The 17,189-nt window shown below is 43.1% G+C and overlaps 2 protein-coding genes across 2 annotated transcripts in view; one reads left to right on the plus strand and one right to left on the minus strand.

The window, feature by feature from the left end:
- The window catches only part of LOC311502828 (rho guanine nucleotide exchange factor 12-like), a 41,743-nt gene extending 27,690 nt beyond the window's left edge, over positions 1-14,053 (plus strand). The window contains exons 11-36 of the mRNA XM_084565232.1: positions 52-156; positions 282-324; positions 1,017-1,122; positions 1,211-1,333; positions 1,424-1,456; positions 3,018-3,132; positions 3,241-3,340; positions 3,423-3,647; positions 4,037-4,184; positions 4,667-4,830; positions 4,916-5,062; positions 5,161-5,246; positions 5,815-5,940; positions 6,450-6,564; positions 6,663-6,763; positions 6,856-6,933; positions 7,051-7,126; positions 7,244-7,411; positions 8,557-8,644; positions 8,742-8,822; positions 8,907-9,001; positions 9,082-9,399; positions 9,631-9,852; positions 9,938-10,131; positions 11,265-11,337; positions 11,419-14,053. Coding sequence (XP_084421358.1) covers positions 52-156; positions 282-324; positions 1,017-1,122; positions 1,211-1,333; positions 1,424-1,456; positions 3,018-3,132; positions 3,241-3,340; positions 3,423-3,647; positions 4,037-4,184; positions 4,667-4,830; positions 4,916-5,062; positions 5,161-5,246; positions 5,815-5,940; positions 6,450-6,564; positions 6,663-6,763; positions 6,856-6,933; positions 7,051-7,126; positions 7,244-7,411; positions 8,557-8,644; positions 8,742-8,822; positions 8,907-9,001; positions 9,082-9,399; positions 9,631-9,852; positions 9,938-10,131; positions 11,265-11,337; positions 11,419-11,432 — 3,144 coding nt within the window. The 3' untranslated portion in view covers positions 11,433-14,053. The remainder of the gene's footprint in view (positions 1-51; positions 157-281; positions 325-1,016; positions 1,123-1,210; positions 1,334-1,423; positions 1,457-3,017; positions 3,133-3,240; positions 3,341-3,422; positions 3,648-4,036; positions 4,185-4,666; positions 4,831-4,915; positions 5,063-5,160; positions 5,247-5,814; positions 5,941-6,449; positions 6,565-6,662; positions 6,764-6,855; positions 6,934-7,050; positions 7,127-7,243; positions 7,412-8,556; positions 8,645-8,741; positions 8,823-8,906; positions 9,002-9,081; positions 9,400-9,630; positions 9,853-9,937; positions 10,132-11,264; positions 11,338-11,418) is intronic.
- Positions 14,054-15,285: 1,232 nt separating this feature from the next.
- LOC311502372 (TLC domain-containing protein 5-like) lies at positions 15,286-16,726 on the minus strand (the record flags this gene model as incomplete). The annotated part of the gene is made up of 2 exons (XM_084564561.1): positions 15,286-15,854; positions 16,537-16,726. 2 exons carry the CDS (start codon positions 16,724-16,726, stop codon positions 15,328-15,330), a joined length of 717 nt encoding a protein of 238 aa, XP_084420687.1. The 3' UTR covers positions 15,286-15,327.
- Between the last annotated feature and the right edge of the window lie 463 nt (positions 16,727-17,189).

A 17,189-nucleotide genomic window follows, 5' to 3' on the forward strand; every position in this document is an offset into this window, starting at 1 on the left:
TGCACTAAACAAAATGATTCAAAGCTCCTGGTGTCGTTTTCCCTCCGTTAGCTTTGTTATCTCTACGCTGAGATGTACAAGCAAACCAGCCCCAAAGAAAAAGACAGTCGACGCTCCTTCATGGAGTTTCATTCGCTCTTCATGGATCGAACTGCAGTAAGTTAGCCTCTTGTTTTTTGTTTGTTTTTTTTTCCTTCCTCAGTCATTTGTGTCTATTCTCTTAGGCCAAGTATTTCTTCTATACTCGTTTATATAATTCTACTTCTGCTCGTCTTTTCCAGAATCTTAAAGTACCAGTGCCGGAAGCGGTTGCGGCTGAACTTGGTAAGGACACACACAGTACGTGAACAGGTATATCCAGGGAAAGAAAACATGTGAACGAACAGACAAAGGATAAAGGAAAAAGGCAGGATTACACCGATCAGCCACAACATTATGACAGGAGAAGTAAATAACATCGACCATCTTGTGAGAGTTAAATGTTCTGCTGGGAAACTTTTTTTGGACCTGGCATTCATTGGTGTGGATGTTACTTAGACATGTAGCACCCACCTAGACCAGACCAGGCACCCCCACCCCATAGCAATGACACTCCTTGATGGCAGCAGCCATCCCCAGCAGGACACACATGTAGAAACACTTTAGGAACAACTCAAAAAACGTGAAGAACCGCACAAGGTGTTGACCTGGCCTCCAAATTCATCTGTGGGATGATCCAATCTCTGATGAGTCACAAGTGTTTTGGATGCACAAGGGAGACCTACAGGTGGTCATAATGTTATGCCTGATCAGTGTGTAACCAATGCAGAGAAAACACAGACAAAAAAAGCAAAGCCATAAGAAACTTTAAAAATAAAAACAGGAAACACAAGGAAAACCAAACAAGGATTACAGAACATGTTCAAAACTCGATCTCACGTAGAAACAGAAAATGTTCTTCAGTCAGTACCGTGACGTTGAGGCGCAGTGTTGAGATGTTCTTGGGTTTACTATGTTTTTATTGGTTTGTGTGTCAGAGAAGTGGACGCTGGAGTTGATTCCAGAGGAGCTATGTAAACAGTACACTCAGACGTTACAGGACACACTCTTACCAGACCTGCACAAGAACCTGGAAGACTTCAGGTAACGGCTATCTAATCCATCGTGTCCGCTGCAAGGGTAATATCTGAAGATATCACGAGTTAACACGTGTTGATGTGTTTGCGTGCAGACAGAAGCGCAGCATGGGCCTCACGCTGGCCGAGGACGAGCTGTCAAAGCTGGAGTCGGAGCCCGCCTTGGACAAGGAATGCGTCTGCGCTGAACACATCCTCTCCAAGATAGAGGACATCCTGTGAGACATCACCACAAAAACCACACGTGTATTTTTAATTGTCTGTATCAATTGTCATGTGACTGTGTGTGTGTGTGTGTGCTGTTGCAGGTTGACGTCGCAGCCCTCAGAAGAGGAGAAGTGGTAAGAAGAGGGAGTTTTTCTTTTGTTAATTTTATATCATCAGTCAGCTGTCAGCAGAAGTGTTTTAGTTTCTGTTCAGTATCCTGATATTTATAAATCATTGTGGGTAGAAGAGTATTTTCAGTGTCTGAATGTTGACCTCAGAAGATGCAGTTTGTTCTTCTTATAGCAAGAGCATGGTAGAGCTTACTGATATGGCTGTTAGTGCTACGATCATTAAAAAAACTGACGCCTGGGAGAAATTGCACAAACTGATTTTTAAGTTCACATGGAAAAGAAAGAGGCCTCGTTTAAACCTTCATCTCTCAAATTTCAAGATGTATTTCTGGTCATTTGCACAGGCCTACAGTCCTACTCCTACAGGACTACAGGACCTGCTATATTCCAATATCCTGTCCCAGTCTCATTTGTGGGAAAACAAGGGAGTTCATGTTTTAATAGACCTGTGTGGCTGAATAGAATTTACCAGGAGCATCCTTTTTCTTCTGCCTTCGGTTGAGATCAGCTACGTGGGCTTATGGTGTTCCTGTTCCATGGGGCTCATTACACATCCTCTTCATAAGTTATTACTCTCAAAGGGATCAACACGGGGAGTGGTTTCTAAACCCCACAAACTAATTTCTGACGCCGGTGGAAGCTACATGGCCTAGAGATCTTTCTGCAACGAATGAAGCTTGTCCTCTGGAGAGTCACGGGGAGGCTGGAGCATATCCCAGCTGTCAGGGTACACTCTGGACAGGTCTAACACAGACAACCACACTCGCACGGTCAATTTAGAATCACCAATGAACCTAACCAGCATGTCTTTGGACGGTGGGAGGAAGCTGGAGAACCTGGAGAGAACCCACGCAGACACAGGGAGAACATGCAAACTCTAAACAGAATGAGGCCCCAGTCGGGCCGATGGATTCAAACCCAGATCTTTCTTTCTGTGAGGCATCAGTGCTAACCACCACGCCACTGTGCCGCCCCTAAATTATGAGATTTGCTGGGACAAAATATGGAAAAACCTAAGTGGAACATCTAAGAATCCGGATCATCTACAGATTCGTCCATAAGGATGTACCTTACACCTGGAAAGTGGCATTCAATGACAATCATTTCATCTCCCAATTGTGAGCTATGTTCATTAGGTGTCCTGGGGTCCATTACTGGGCATGCCCCACCAGGGGTGGCTGAATTCTGGGAACAAGCATGTCATACTTTAGCTGACGTACTTGGACCACTGCAGCCAAAGAAATGTTGGCTCAGAGACGGCAACTACCACATTCCTTGATCTGGCAACATTGGCCAACACCTTTCTTGGAATAGTTTTGATGGAGTGTTCTGTTGCCCGAATGCACGGAGCCGGCCTTAAAACTCTGTGGGAGTGGGAGGTAGCTCATAGACTGGTGAAGGACAGAGTGCAGAGACGGGAGGATGTTAAAAACAGAAAATTCTGGTTTTGCATGTTGTACTTTCTCTTGTATCTCAAAACCTGCACCGTGTACTCTGTGGTTTTATAGACGATGCCATATAAAACATAAAAAATCATCTATTTTCTTTGTGTCTCACGTTGCAGCCATACAATGCAGTATGTGATTCTCAGCTACATGAAGCACCTTGGGGTGAAAGTGAAGGAGCCTCGCGGCCTCGAGCAGAAGCGAGCACGCGTCAATTTCCTTCCCAAGATGAAGGTGCGGCCCCTTCTTCATTTGAACCGCAATGTTCATTCTACGTCTTCTGGTGGTGAATATTTTTCAGGAGAATTGTGTTTTCGTTTTTAATTTATTCTCAACAAGCAGAAAAGAATCAAGCCTGAGAAGGAGGGCGAGGAGAAGGTGAAAAAGCCTCGCTTTCCCAACCTCCTCGGGCCGCGCCTGAGCAGAGTGGACTCCACATCAGGTGAGGCGAGGACTACGCTTTAACCCTTGTGTGTTTTCTTACATGTGAACGACATTTATTTTCTGTCTGTTTGTGTGTGCAGTCGCTAAGGCGGTGGAGCTGAACAAGCAGCGCTCGCCAAAGCTCGCCCAGCCGGCCTGCGGCATCCCCGAGGCTTCCGACTCTTCTGCCTCGGGACGGGTCCGTGCAAATCAGCTCAGCGAGGGGTCCGACACCAGCGCCCAGTCTTTGCCTTCCGCCACCTCCCCTAGTCACAGCTCTCCCACGGGCCAGTACTCAGATGCCAGCGGACACGAGTCAGACTCCAGTAAGTCTAAAGTTTATATTTAAGAAGATTCCATGACATTGAAATTAAACAGTGATATCTGTGTCTCAGTATTAAAAGCAATGTAGAGTAAGAGCATAGACTGTATAAAGATGGACGGCTGAAGCAAGTAGAGCTCCCCCTGGTGTCTGGCTGCAGTATAGGTCATAAGCTCCACCCCCTCTTTGTTAGTGGGCGGGACTTAGGCCAAACTAAAACACTAAAATACACGTCAAATACATTTTTCAAGGATGGTTTCTGTCATTTTAGTGTCAATTATTTGGATAAGTTTCGTTTTAGCTAGTTATTTGGCGACTGGACATCATGGCGACTATGATGTGACTCCAGTTAAACCTGTGCTTGCGTAATTTTTTCCATCCTTTCCTCCACAGATATCTCTCCGTCCTGCTTCCTGCCCAGACTGTCTGGCGGTCTGCAGTCCACCGACCACCCGGACGGCGCTTCTAGTACAACCGGCACCCAGTTCGATTTTAGTCCCTCCAACTTGGAGCAGCGGGAAGAAGATCAGGAACCCTTCAGGTATTTTAAGTGTCTGGGTTTTGACCAGGAAGTTTGATCCTTCTGCAGAAACAAGCACTGAAGCTATACGCTGCACACAAATAAGCATATATGACCTACTACCACTAGTGATGTCCATGAATAAGGCCATAAAATACATGAAATTATGAAACGTCAGCTCTAATTACTTGTTCATTATTGGTTTAGCTCCTTATTTTCCACGTCTGAGTCTATACAATGCCAGAAAGTGGTGAAAAAATACCCATCGGCCACATGTGGTGTCTTCCCACGGCTTCTTTTGTCCAACGGCAGCTGTCTAAACCTTCAGTTTATTAAGTTTATTAGGACATGAGTCAAATTAAAAGCCGTAATTTACACATTTGAGAAGCTGAAAAATCAGCATTTGTTTGCAGTTTCAGTTATATCTCAAACTAGCAAACTGTGGTAGAGAATGTTGCATGAATTTTAGTAAATAAAGGTTTTTAATAATGGTTTTGGTTCAGCACCAGGATGGAGGCGCTGTGTGCAGCCGACATCCAGAGCGAAGACGACCAGGGAGGAGAGGCGGAGTGCGAAGAAGACCCCCTGAACTGGCAGAGGCTGGTGAGCCGAGGCGTCCTGGAAAGCTTAAAGCCACGAGAGATCAACCGGCAGGAAGTCATCAACGGTGAGTCGACGGCACGTGACGCTAAACGTGATCAAACATGGGTTCGGTTTGCCCCCTTACACGGGTTCGTGCGTCCGCCCCGCAGAGCTGTTCTACACCGAGCGCGCCCACCTGCAGAAGCTGAAGGTGCTGGACTGTGTTTTCTACCAGAGGCTTAACAAAGAAGGCATCCTTCCACCAGAAGACATCAAAAACATCTTCATCAACCTGGAGGACATCATCCAGCTGCACGGTAACGTTAAAAACACACGATCATAGAAGAGAAGGTCCAGAGCTGTCGAGGTTGTTGAACGGTTGCATTTCATCGTTTGTTCTCGTTGCGCTCCACAGTTTCTATAACGGAGCAAATGACAGCGATCAGGAAGAGGAGCGAGACGTCGGTGATCGGGCAGATCGGAGAGGATCTCTTAGCGTGGGTAAGACTCGCTGCTGTCGAAGGAGACGTTTCTGCACACGCCACATTTACAGTCCTGCAGGATATCTGAAAATTTCAGACTTTATTAAATACCTCAACACCTGCTGGATGTATCCAACAAAGGTTCAAAAAAGGCAACTGGACTTGTAGAGTTTTTTTGAGAAGACGTTTCACCACTCATCCGAGTAGCTTCTTCAGTTCTGGGGGACTGGTGGGAAGTCTGAGGTTTAAATAGGAACTCCTCCTGAAAAAACTTTCTAAACCAGACTTCCCACCAGTCCCCCAGAACTGAAGAAGCTACTCGGATGAGTGGTGAAACGTCTTCTCAAAAAACTCTACAAGTCCAGTTGCCTTTTTTGAACCTTTGTTGGATATACCATGACCTGGATGACTGAGAACCTTCACAGACATGCTGGATGTGTTGTTATAAACATGCAAACATTCACGGTTCCTACATGATATATCCTGACGTCCTTCTGGCTTTGTCTGCATCAGATTAGCTGCACAACTAAACACATTCTCATCGGCCTCTTTAAGTTAAATTCCAAGCATGTTGCCGTCGATTTCAGTTCAGCGGGGAGCAAGAGGAGAAGATAAAAAGAGCAGTGGGAACTTTCTGCAGCAACCAGCCGTCTGCACTGGAGCTCATCAAGACCAGGAGGAAGAAATGCCAGAGGTTCAACCAGTTCGTGCAGGTCAGCACGAGACTGTCACCATGGAAACTTATTATAGATTTTTATTCTAAATAAATTATGTGTAATGAGATATTCACTCACAAAAAGAGAGAGGGTTGTATTTTTCAAATTTATATATAAATATATAATAAATATATATAATAATTTATAATAAATATATATATAACTTTTTTAATTTAGTTTTATTTTAGTTTATTTTTAATTTAGTTAATTTTAAAATATGCATATGTTTAGATATTTGATTTATTAATTTTGATATATTTTTAAGTATTTTTTATAATATATTATTTATTTTTTCAGTCAAAACAAGTATTTATTTTTATATTATATTATCTTATATTGTATTATATTATATTATATTATATATCTGTTTCATTTTGCATATTTTAAGGATTTATTTATTTAAAAAAGGAAACCTTTATGTTAGACATGTTTATTGTTTTATATGTTATCCGTTAAATAGTTTTTGGTTTCCCACCCTCCTTACTCCTCGTTCTCGTCCTCTTCAGGAGGCTGAGAGCAACCGTCTGTGTCGCAGGCTGCAGCTGAAAGACATCATTCCTGTAGAAATGCAGAGATTCACCAAGTATCCTCTCCTGCTGGAAAATATTGCTAAATACACAGGTAGAAATATTGTGTATATGTATAGACATACATATATTTTTCCTTTTTATGTATATGACACGTTCACCAAGCCACTGCTGGTTTTCTTCTCCCTGCAGAGGATGGTGAGGAAAGGGTAAAGGTGAAGAAAGCTGGGGAGTGTTGTAGAAAGATCCTCAACCACGTCGACCAGGCTGTGAAAGAGGCTGAAAACAAGCAGGTGCAGAATTGGGGATAAAAGTTGTTTTTTTTCACTTCTACTATTTATCTGAAAGCTAAAGGTGTTGAATGAGTTGTGTTGTGTCTCATCAGCGGCTAGAGGAGTACCAGCGAAGGTTAGACTTCTCGTCTCTCAAACAGAGTGAAAACCCCGTGATCCTGGAGCTGAAGGTAAGAAAAGAAATCATCCACGATGCCCTGAGTGTAAAGAAAAGTTTCCTGTCTGTCATCAAATCAGTTATAATCGGATATTTCATTGCACGCTACTGGATCATTCTTTTCATGCAGAATCTGGATCTGACCAAGAAGAAGATGATCCACGAAGGACCTCTCTCTTGGAAAGTCAATAAGGAAAAGACAATAGGTTGGATTTATTATAAATACAGATAAATAAAGAAGACAACGTGCAGATTACACGTCAGCCGGTCGGGTCGTGTTCAGCAGCAGCAGCTTTAATCTTCCTCTTGTGTCCTCCTCCCAGAGTTGTACACCCTCCTCCTGGAGGACATCATGGTTTTACTGCAGAAACAGGACGAGCGTCTGATCCTCAAGTTTCACGGCAAGAATCTGATCACCGCCGCCGACACCAAGCACATCTTCAGCCCCATCATCAAACTCAACACCGTCCTGGTTCGCCCCGTGGCAACTGGTGAGAAATATTTGGTATTTTTGTTTAGGGGCAATTAAGCGGTGATGATTTTATGGAATGGTTAGACCCAATTAAACAAATGAAACAAAAATATTATAGCCAATATTACATATCAGTGAGGTGCAAAAGTAAGTGTACCTCACTGATTTCCTTTAATTTCTAATTAGAGTCCATCTGTTCAGAAGTGTTTCCAGTCAATGTGATGAGACTCAGGTGTCATTCAGTTCCTCGTTTAGTTGAAAAAATATCAGGGATTTGTCCTAATCTGATATTTACGACACATTTTTGCTTAAAGGGGAACTACTGTTTTTTACAACCTGGACCTTATTTCTGCCATAAAATACGATCCTTTACTCACCCATATAACTTTTGTGTAATTTGTATTCCTTCGGGAGATATTTAGATCTGCGTATATCCATATAGTGGGAGTGACTGGGGCACCGAAACGCAGTCTCTAAATAACGCATTATCTGCTGCAATACTCAATATTTTGTTATCATATGCTAGTACTACTGCTACTGTTAGTTTTTTGCAACATGGCTGAATATTTTTCCGATTCTCAGGGTGGGGACGAACCATAACAGTAGCAAATTACAGGTAAACAAGCCAGGCGCTCTCGCCGCTCAGAGATGACATCATCCAGGTCAGAAGACATCATCCAGGGTCTGTAGGTCAATCTACAGACCCTGGATGATGATAACAGGTAACTCCGGACTCAACGGGGAATAACACTAGCGTACGATAACAAAATATTGGTGAAATTAACGAGTTTTGCGGCTGATAATGCGTTATTTAGAGGCTGCGTTTGGGTGCCCCAGTCACTCCCATTATATGGATATACGCAGATCTAAATATCTCCCAAAGGAATACAACTTACACAAAAGTAATATCGGTGGGTTAACAATTTTTTGTATTTTATGCCAGAAATAAGGTCCAGGTTGTAAAAAAAACAGCAGTTCCCCTTTAAGTGGTCAACACAGATGAAGGAACTTTCTGCAGAGCTCAGAAAAAGAGGTGTTGTTATTAATTTTGAGCATGTCATGTTCATTTCTTTATTCTTTTGTGAGTGCACAATGTATCTTGAACGTATAAGTTTATATTATACGATCTGAGACGATCCCTGTTTGTCATTCTCTCCTCGTCAGACAACAAGTCTTTCTTCGTTCTGTCCATGTCGGAGAACGGGCCTCAGATCTACGAGCTGACGGCTCAGACGGTGTCCGATCAGAGAAAGTGAGTCTCTCACCAAAAAAAAAAACATCGCCACTCTGCTTCATCTCGTGTTTTTGTCCATCTCATCATGCCGTGTCTCCTCCGTCCGTCCATCCAGGTGGCAGTGTCACATCACGCAGTGTGCCGACGCCATGAAGGCCAAACCACGCGGCGGCGACAAGCCTGCAGCTCCGGCCCAGTGAGTCCCTTTTAATGCTGCCGCTGAGTTCACAGGTAGATTGGTTTTTTAAGTTTTTATGCTTACAGTGTAAGTGTGTTTCAGTGCTGAGCGGGACGCAATTGAGATCATCAACAATGGGATGTCCAAACTGAGCAAAGAGCCTGATGGGACGTCAAGTGGAAGCATCAGTTCTGCAGGTACCTAGTCCACCGAGTCCATCAAGAGCATCAGCTTAAATACACTTTAATGTACTCAGCAGATGTTTTCACGTTATCAGATAAAGACTCTCAGGACGTCCAAGCTCCAACGATGAGCCTCAACCCCTTCGATGGTTTGAAATCAGAAGACGAGGAAGAGGAGCTGGCCGTGGTGGACAGAGAGCAGCAGCAGCAGGAGGAGGCGACGGAGGAGGAGGAGGAGGAGGAGGAGGAGGAGGTGGAAGAGCTGGATGAAGCGGAGCTCGAAGCGTTCCTGGACGGGCAGCTGGCGGAGAGACTGCTGCAGGAAGGATCGCGTCAGGGCATCGCCATTGAATGCGAAGAAGACGGCGCGTTTGGAAATCCCACCTCCAAAGCTGAGGAAGGTTTAAGGACACGTGAGTGATCTTTGTTTGTTTCTCTGCAGAATATAAGTCTGGAAACAAACCATTTAGATTTCATTATGGGGCGAGTTTCAGCCAGTAAATACTCTGAATGCAGACTCATTTTGTTGTAAACAAATTCAACTTCAAATTCAACTCAACTTGTCCCGTGCAAATAGGGCTTATGACTACGTCGCTGTGGTGACTTTATATTACGGAAATACAGAATCCTTTCTTGTGTTGCAGTGGCGTTGCTGAAGCAGGCTCTTTTCACGCAAATGATGAGCAGAGAAGCAGAGGACGAGACGGGGCACGTCAAGCAGAGCGAGGCCCCTCGGCTGAGCGCCTCTTTGCCTGGGAGTCCCGAGGCTCCTGCTCCTCCTGCTGCTCCTGCTCCTCCTACCCGTGACGAGAACCACCCGTCTGGACTCTCAGGGCTTTCAGAGACAACTGAACCCAGCAGTAACGGTACTTCTGCAATAGAGTAGTAAACACTGTCTCGACAGGGGAGTATTTATTCACCCATCCTCACCTGATCTTCTTCTCCGTTCAGGCGGATTTGTGGTTCTGGATTTTGGCAGAGGCTCGGAGGAGAGCAGCACTGACGATGACGTTGGAGGCGACGTAGGGATCGACATGAGGAAACTGCTGTCGTCCGTCTCCCAGACAGGAAGCGGTGGACCCGACCTTAGCCGGCAGCTGATGACCCACCTGCGCCTCCTACAGGCCGACCTGCAGTATCTCAAGGTACTTACCTAGAGGTTGATGGTCTTGTGATCTTAAACCGAATATGGAATATTTCTGTTTTAGTCTGATGTTTGTAGCTTCCCCAAAATGCTCAAGGGAATTCCAGTATATTTCAGGTTTAAAGGCTCATATAAGGTGCTGTGGGGCATAGACGCCATAACCTACGTACGTATCCTACGCCGGTGTGAGCCATTTATACTTGTGCGCTCGTCAGTCTGGCTCGCTCTGTAAAAATACCATCAGTTAATTTTTGTTTCTTCTTCTTGCTTCACTTGGCGACTGAAACTTTAGCAGAAATTTCGCCGAAGATGAGTCGTACAAATGTTTGTATCTCTGAACCTCCTCAGTTAATCTTTCCTCGATGTGTTCCATCTTTATTGATCTAAAACAATCAATTTGAAAATTGCGGCGTTGGAGAAGCAGCCGGAAATACTAAAGCAGAAACACGCTGCTACCAAGTGGACCACCGTGACGCCGTGACGCGTAGTTACATTTCTGGGGGAGGTGCACGTCAGGCTACGGCGTTAGGGTCTACGTAGGGTCTGGCCTAACCACCTGTAACTGGGAGATGATGATTAAAAGCCAGAAATTGATATTATCTGTCTTCCTGTAAAAAATATCTGCAGGAACTCAGCATATTAGGCCTGTATGGGCACTTGGAAACTGTTAAATGATAATAAATGTGCATATGCACATAACTTTCAGCTGTGCAGTGACTGATTCCCATTCACCTCTCTAATATTGTATTGTATTATTGTCTTGCCACATTCATTACATCCTCAATTTTCATTTACTCCGGATTCCTAGGAGTAAATGAAGTGTGATGTTTTCCCAGGAAGTAATGATTATATGATTACAGGAAAGTCTCAATGAACCAGTAAGATGGTATCAGCCGGGCTTTTCTTCTAAATTACTTTTCTCAAAGTTTATTTTTGGAGTTATAGGTGGTGACGTCATTTAACAGTTTTATTTCCAACGTAGTAGTGAAGTTATGTGTCATTGCGGCTGATCAGTGTGACTGAATCAGTGATATTATCAAAGCAGACTTTCCTAGTAGCTCTAGACGTAGAGAAGGTGTTTGTTTGTCTGACCCCTCGTTCAGTTTTGTTGTAATCATAATTTTTTTCCTCCAGGATATAGAAACGAAGTACAACGAGCTGCGACTAATGCACAGTGACGGCGCTACTGACTCAGACGACAACAACGGTGCGTTTAAAATCCATCAGGCCTGCGCAGTTTGTTCTCCACCACTTCAGCGTTTTAAACACGGTGCCTTGTGTTTTTCAGAGGGCATTCAGTGATGAGACATTCTCCTGTTTCACGTCACCGCACCATCTCCTTCCTCTGGCTCCATCCTCGGCCGCTTGACACTCCAGTAACGGAGCGGAAGGACTTATCGGCGCGACCGGGACTGTCCCACTATAATCTCCTTCAACCGGCGGGCGGCAGAGAAGGAATATCATGAACACTTTTTACTATAATGATGATACACACTGGATATATGAAATGGAGAGGTGTTTGGAGTCACACATATGTACAGCAGAGAAGTTTTTGTTGAATTAATATTATCTCCTTTATTTAACCAGGTAAAGGCCTCGCTGAGATTAGAATCTCTTCTAAGAGAGTAATGAGAAATGAAACGAGACTGTGAGCAGGAGCCGTCTACTTTAGGACTCAGTTGTAAAACTCTCAGCCCTGTGAGCCGTGTACTTTAACATGGAGAACATAGGAACCCAGAAATGACAAAAACAAATCCCCAGAGGTTGAGCGTTGCTGTAAAAGAAGCTGTAAAACCCGCTCCTAGTGTCTCCAAAAGCTGTTCTTTATTCGTTTTTAACAAATCTTTGCAGAGGAAAAGCTTGGCTGACTTTAAATCTCTCAGATTAACAGGCTGCAACTTGTCTGATAAGTTCATCCGCGAGCAGAAATGGAAAAATGTTCAAAGAATTAGTGGTTTTGGGGGGAATTATCCCATCGGCGCAGAGACCGAAACCTATTTTCAGTTCCAGCGTGCAACTCCAACTTCGTCACCTTTCGTTTTCTGTTTTGCATCCCAGATGTGAAATAATGCTGCATTAACTCTACTCATTCCAACTTCGGAGGATCACACCAGTGAAATATTAATTTATTATAAATTAGCTTGGTATTGTCAGTGTGTGTAGCCGGGTTTTATCAAGTCAAAGAGTGTAAAGCCTCCTTTGAAATTAATAATAGTGCCAGGACTGGATTTTATATAGATGATCATCAAACATTCGTAGCATCCCATATTCAGTTTTTCTTTAAACACCTGAAATGAAACCACAAGAAATGTTAAAATCTAACCTTGGGAATGAGCCGAATCTGAGACCTCGTCTCATTTGGCCCCTGCAGATTTAGCATTGCTCGTACCACAACCATTTACATCTACAACACCACCAAAACAAAGCCAGCCGGACTTGTATGTGTGCAGACGAGGTGGTTTGTCGTTGCTCAAGAGCTCGTTGACATTTAAAAGTTGATGAACGAAACAAACATATACGACTGCCCAACGAAACACTTGAAGTGAGCTCAACTATGATATGTAGCACATCACATGTTGGGTTTACGATCCTTAGTGTTTCTTAAATGTTTCAGACTCCCACCAATCACGTCATTTTACAGCCTTTTGGATGAAAGATGAAACGTCAAGCGAGTCCAGTTGCCTTTGTTTGCCTTGATGCCCGAGAATATTCACAGGCATTGTTTTTAATTTTGAATATGCTGCAGGTTTTATGAGGACTGTACCAATAAGCGACATTGAAGCACTTCCATTTTGCCCATTTTGGTCTTCATGCCTTGAGAATATCCTGGATTCTCATGAGCTTCAAGCTATGCACGTGTCGCAACTGACCGTTCAGCCTCTCGTGAGGAACTACTGACTCCTTGCTAGTGTTTTCCAAGCTCCTCTCCTAATTTTTCATATTGTTGATCGACCTGATTGGTTGGACGTAGCGTATACTCACCCCTTTTCAAACACTTTCCAGTCACGGCGTCCCAGATGGTTCCGCGTAACGTACCATAACTCCTCTTGTAAACCCAAAACGACCCTAGATCTACACAAGTCCTCATCACCATAAATACATGTTTCTGTGCTTTTAATCCTCCTATAGCACTTGAATGTTGTAAACAAACAAAAATAGTCTAATGAGGGAAAAACTGACGAATAAAAAAAATAACACAAATGGAGATAAAAACTCTGAATTTCGCAGCAAGTAGACGTCTTTCATCCTGGGTGTCCTCCTCCCGATAGTGTAAGAAGACCACTACTTTCCACCAAACAACAAACACCTTTTAAGAATGTATGCACATGTGGACTGTGCAATAAAAGAAAAAATAATAAAAATTCTGCTTCTAACGCCTCCAGAGAAAATGCTCACCGTCATATGTGTTCAGCGTGACTGTAGGTTTTCAGATCCTTCATACATCATGTGCACTATTTCAGTTATGGATTCATTCACGTTCATACTTGGACTGAAAACATATTCACTGGCCACGAGGCGGGACTGATACTGTAGCTCCGCTTTTTGCCGGAAACACAAAAAGAATATATGGACAAAAAGGAACTCCTATGGACTGTAAAAGCATATAATGTACAATAACTGCATATCTTAAGTTCTGTATAGGGTTTTACTTGCTCTGTTTCGTTTTTTTGTTTTTTTTTTACACCATGAAATCATGTAATGTTTTAACACAAACCACTTAAAGAGGATAAAAATATTCAGCAGCATTAATCTGTTTTATTAATGTCATATTTTTATTGTTATTAACCATGTTCATATTTTTTTTGTGTATGTAAAAAATGAAAGAAAAGACAGATGAAATTGTCATTTTATTTTAGTCGATCCCGGGTCAGATATAGGAAGCATTAAAATAACAATCCAAAATGCAAGACATCTGCACATCCTGAAGGTTTGAATTCAGTCTCCTCAAAAGAAGCAATTAAAAAATATCAATTTTAATTTACACTTGAACATTTTCTTTTTCCTGCATTTTTCTTACGTAGAAAATGTTTTCCAGTTCTGATTAATGACTTTCTGGAGATCTTACACATTTAGTATTAATTTAAAAAGTCATTTTTTTGTGAAAAACCATGACTCTGCGATGTTTACCTGATGAAAGGTTGTAAAAACGGCGCAAAACATCTACGGCAAAGAGCAAGTTCACTGTTTTACCTTAAAATAAGAACTTTAAAGTCATTTTAACGCGACGGTGGCTTGTAATCGGGATAATGGCACCACTTTCATTGCACCGGTTCTCACACTACCGACTTCAGGGTCTTCGGCTAAGTGTGGAATAAGAGACAAAAAAGACAGAAAAAGATATGAAATGACTGCCTTTTAGTCGTTGGCTAGACGTTTCTTTAAAATGCTAGATGATAGCAAGCGATCATAAAGGGGTCCATGCCATGGCGAAGTCGTCGCGTGTCGGAAGCAATGAAATTTGGTAGCCTTGTAAGGAGTCTTCCACAGATGCCATTGCCTCAGTCTGCCACTAGAGGGAGTCATAGGCTAAAGCAGGTGGGAAAAGACATGACAGGAGGTCAAGTGTGACTAGGGGAAAGCTGGGTCTGCCAACTGAGTAGATGGGACTCAAATATTTTCACATCACCCGTAGCGCACCCGTAGACCGTATTGCACGAGTCTGCAAGCTAAACGCTGAGCTGGTCTTCTTGCTCTTAGACCAGTAGGTATTAGCAGCTAGCGTGCTTTGTCTTAAAATGTTGTCGCATTGATACACGTTCAGTGTTTGGCTGCAAAGTTGTTTTTACAAAGGTTTAGTCAGTGTGTAAAAGTGAATTCCACTCCAAAACACTACGGGGCGCCCAGTCGTAATAAAAATATTATTGCGCAAAACTTCATAAAATTAACAGGAAAGTACTTATTTTAAAAAGATCCATCTTCTTTCTCTAAACCTCAATTTTAGCAAGTGTGAAGTGACCTGGAAAATATTTTGTCAAAACATTTTTGATAACAGTATTTTTTGTAAATCTAGTGGCATGCATTTGATTGGCTGTAAAAAACATGTCCCCTGCAGAGCTGCAGCAAAATGTCTCAGTGAATGTGGATAATGATACTAAACATTGAAAATGTGTGGTAATGATTTATTATTTTTTCGTGAATTGTTGCTTTAAAGCTGTAGAAGCTGCTTTGAATATCGTCACCCATGCAAGATTTCACCTCATTCCAGTTTTTCTGTGTTCATTTCTTTGAGCTTGTGATTCTCTATCCACCTCTTATACTTGGCTCGACTTTTCTTGTAGCCAAACCTGGCTATGTCCACCATGAACACCCACGCGAGTCCGTACATGACCACGCCGCTGAGCTTCATTATCAGGGAGGTCCTGGGAGAGGTGAGCTCGCAGTAAAACATCACCGTGCCGACTCCCACGCGAACAGTGGCAAAAAGTAAAATAAAAAGCACGTCCACTGCGTCGCCCAGCAGGCTGTTGTACAGGCCCAGCTGGCGGAGGAACCAGCGGCTCTGCAGCAAGGGGTTGGTGATCTCGCTGCCGAAGATGACCCCACAGGTCTCACAGCCTGACACACCCATGAGCAGCACCGTTAGGATGCACACAATGCTCGCAGCGTGGTGCGCCAGCATGACCGGGCCCTCGGTGCCGTAGCATACACACCAGCCCATGTCGAAGAAGAAGTAGCCGAGGCAGACGGCCAGGGCAATCGTCTGGAGATCAGTGTTTTCTGTACCTGGGTGATAGATACAGACATGGTCATGGTCATGCAAGATCCAGAACAATTAAGCCCAGATTTGCCCCTATTTTGTTATTTTGTTTTTGCTCTGTTCTGGTCTATTATTTGGCTCACATCTTGCTTTCTAGCTGCTAAATTAGATAAGTTGTGACCGTAGCAACATTTTAGTGTTGCAGCGGTGGGGCAAGACACAAACTTTAAACAAAGGCAGCTAATTGCTAATTATTTTTCTGTTTTGTTTTCATAATTTTTATGTTTTTGTCACTAGTTTTCTGAGGTTGAGTGCTCAGGGCTACCATAGTTTTGCAGGGCCAAAACATCAGGGATGATATAAATAAGTTTTTGTGTAAATTAGCTTTGAAGAAAATCTGCTTAATGGAGCTTTGTGCTTCAATGATTCACTCACTTTTTTATTTCATTCATTCATCCATTCCTTCCTTCACTCACTGATGGCTGAACGCTCAGTTAATGGTTAAATGAATGTTGACAGTCGAGCCAGGATTGTGTTACTGATCTTATTTATCCCACGGCGACAACAGCTAAAGTTAGCATCACTTTTAATTGATGGACCTTCAAAACCTCTATAGTTGTCAGCATATTTCAGATTTGAATTTTAAAGCTAAAGTTTAATAAGAAGCATTAAATATTTTTGGTTTCTGCTGCTTCCTATGCCACCGACCTGCATGTGTGAAGGGCCAGGGCCCGTCGATAAAGACGACGTACGCCGTCAGCAGCACTATGAGGACCCCGTGGGACAACGTGACCAGGCGACAGCTCCACTCGGGACCCCGCTGAGCGAAGCTGCAGCAGAACAACAGGTAGAGACACAGCCAGCCAATCAGGCTGCAGGTCACCTCTAGCACCAGCATGGCTGTATGGAAGGGATGAAGAAGCTGATGTCAGCACCACACACCGAGCTCCTTATTGTCCTCATTAAATCAACACTGTAACCTGTACTTGCACTTTATGTTGTCAGTTGCATTTTTAAAATCAGGATGGTCACGTTGATGAGACTTTAGGGGCCTTTCACATGCAGTTGAACACTTTCCTGAGCCATTCATTGTCAGAAAATGAGGAATTACTTGTTTTGACGAGACTCTATATCTTTATAGCATGCATCAACGTGCATGTGACATTCAAAGCTACACGTCATATGCAGATATAAGTGTTATTTTAATGAATCTGTCAGTAACAGAGACTGGCCTATAAACAGTCAATGAATATGTGGATTAAAAACATTTGATATTATTCTTATATCTGCAAACATCTACACTAATTGCAGTGTGTTATAATCGAACTGCTAATAGTAGAGATTAAAATAAAGTGTGATCT

Source organism: Chelon labrosus (genome assembly GCF_963514085.1).
Source record: "Chelon labrosus genome assembly, chromosome: 17".
Taxonomy (NCBI): Eukaryota; Metazoa; Chordata; class Actinopteri; order Mugiliformes; family Mugilidae; genus Chelon; species Chelon labrosus.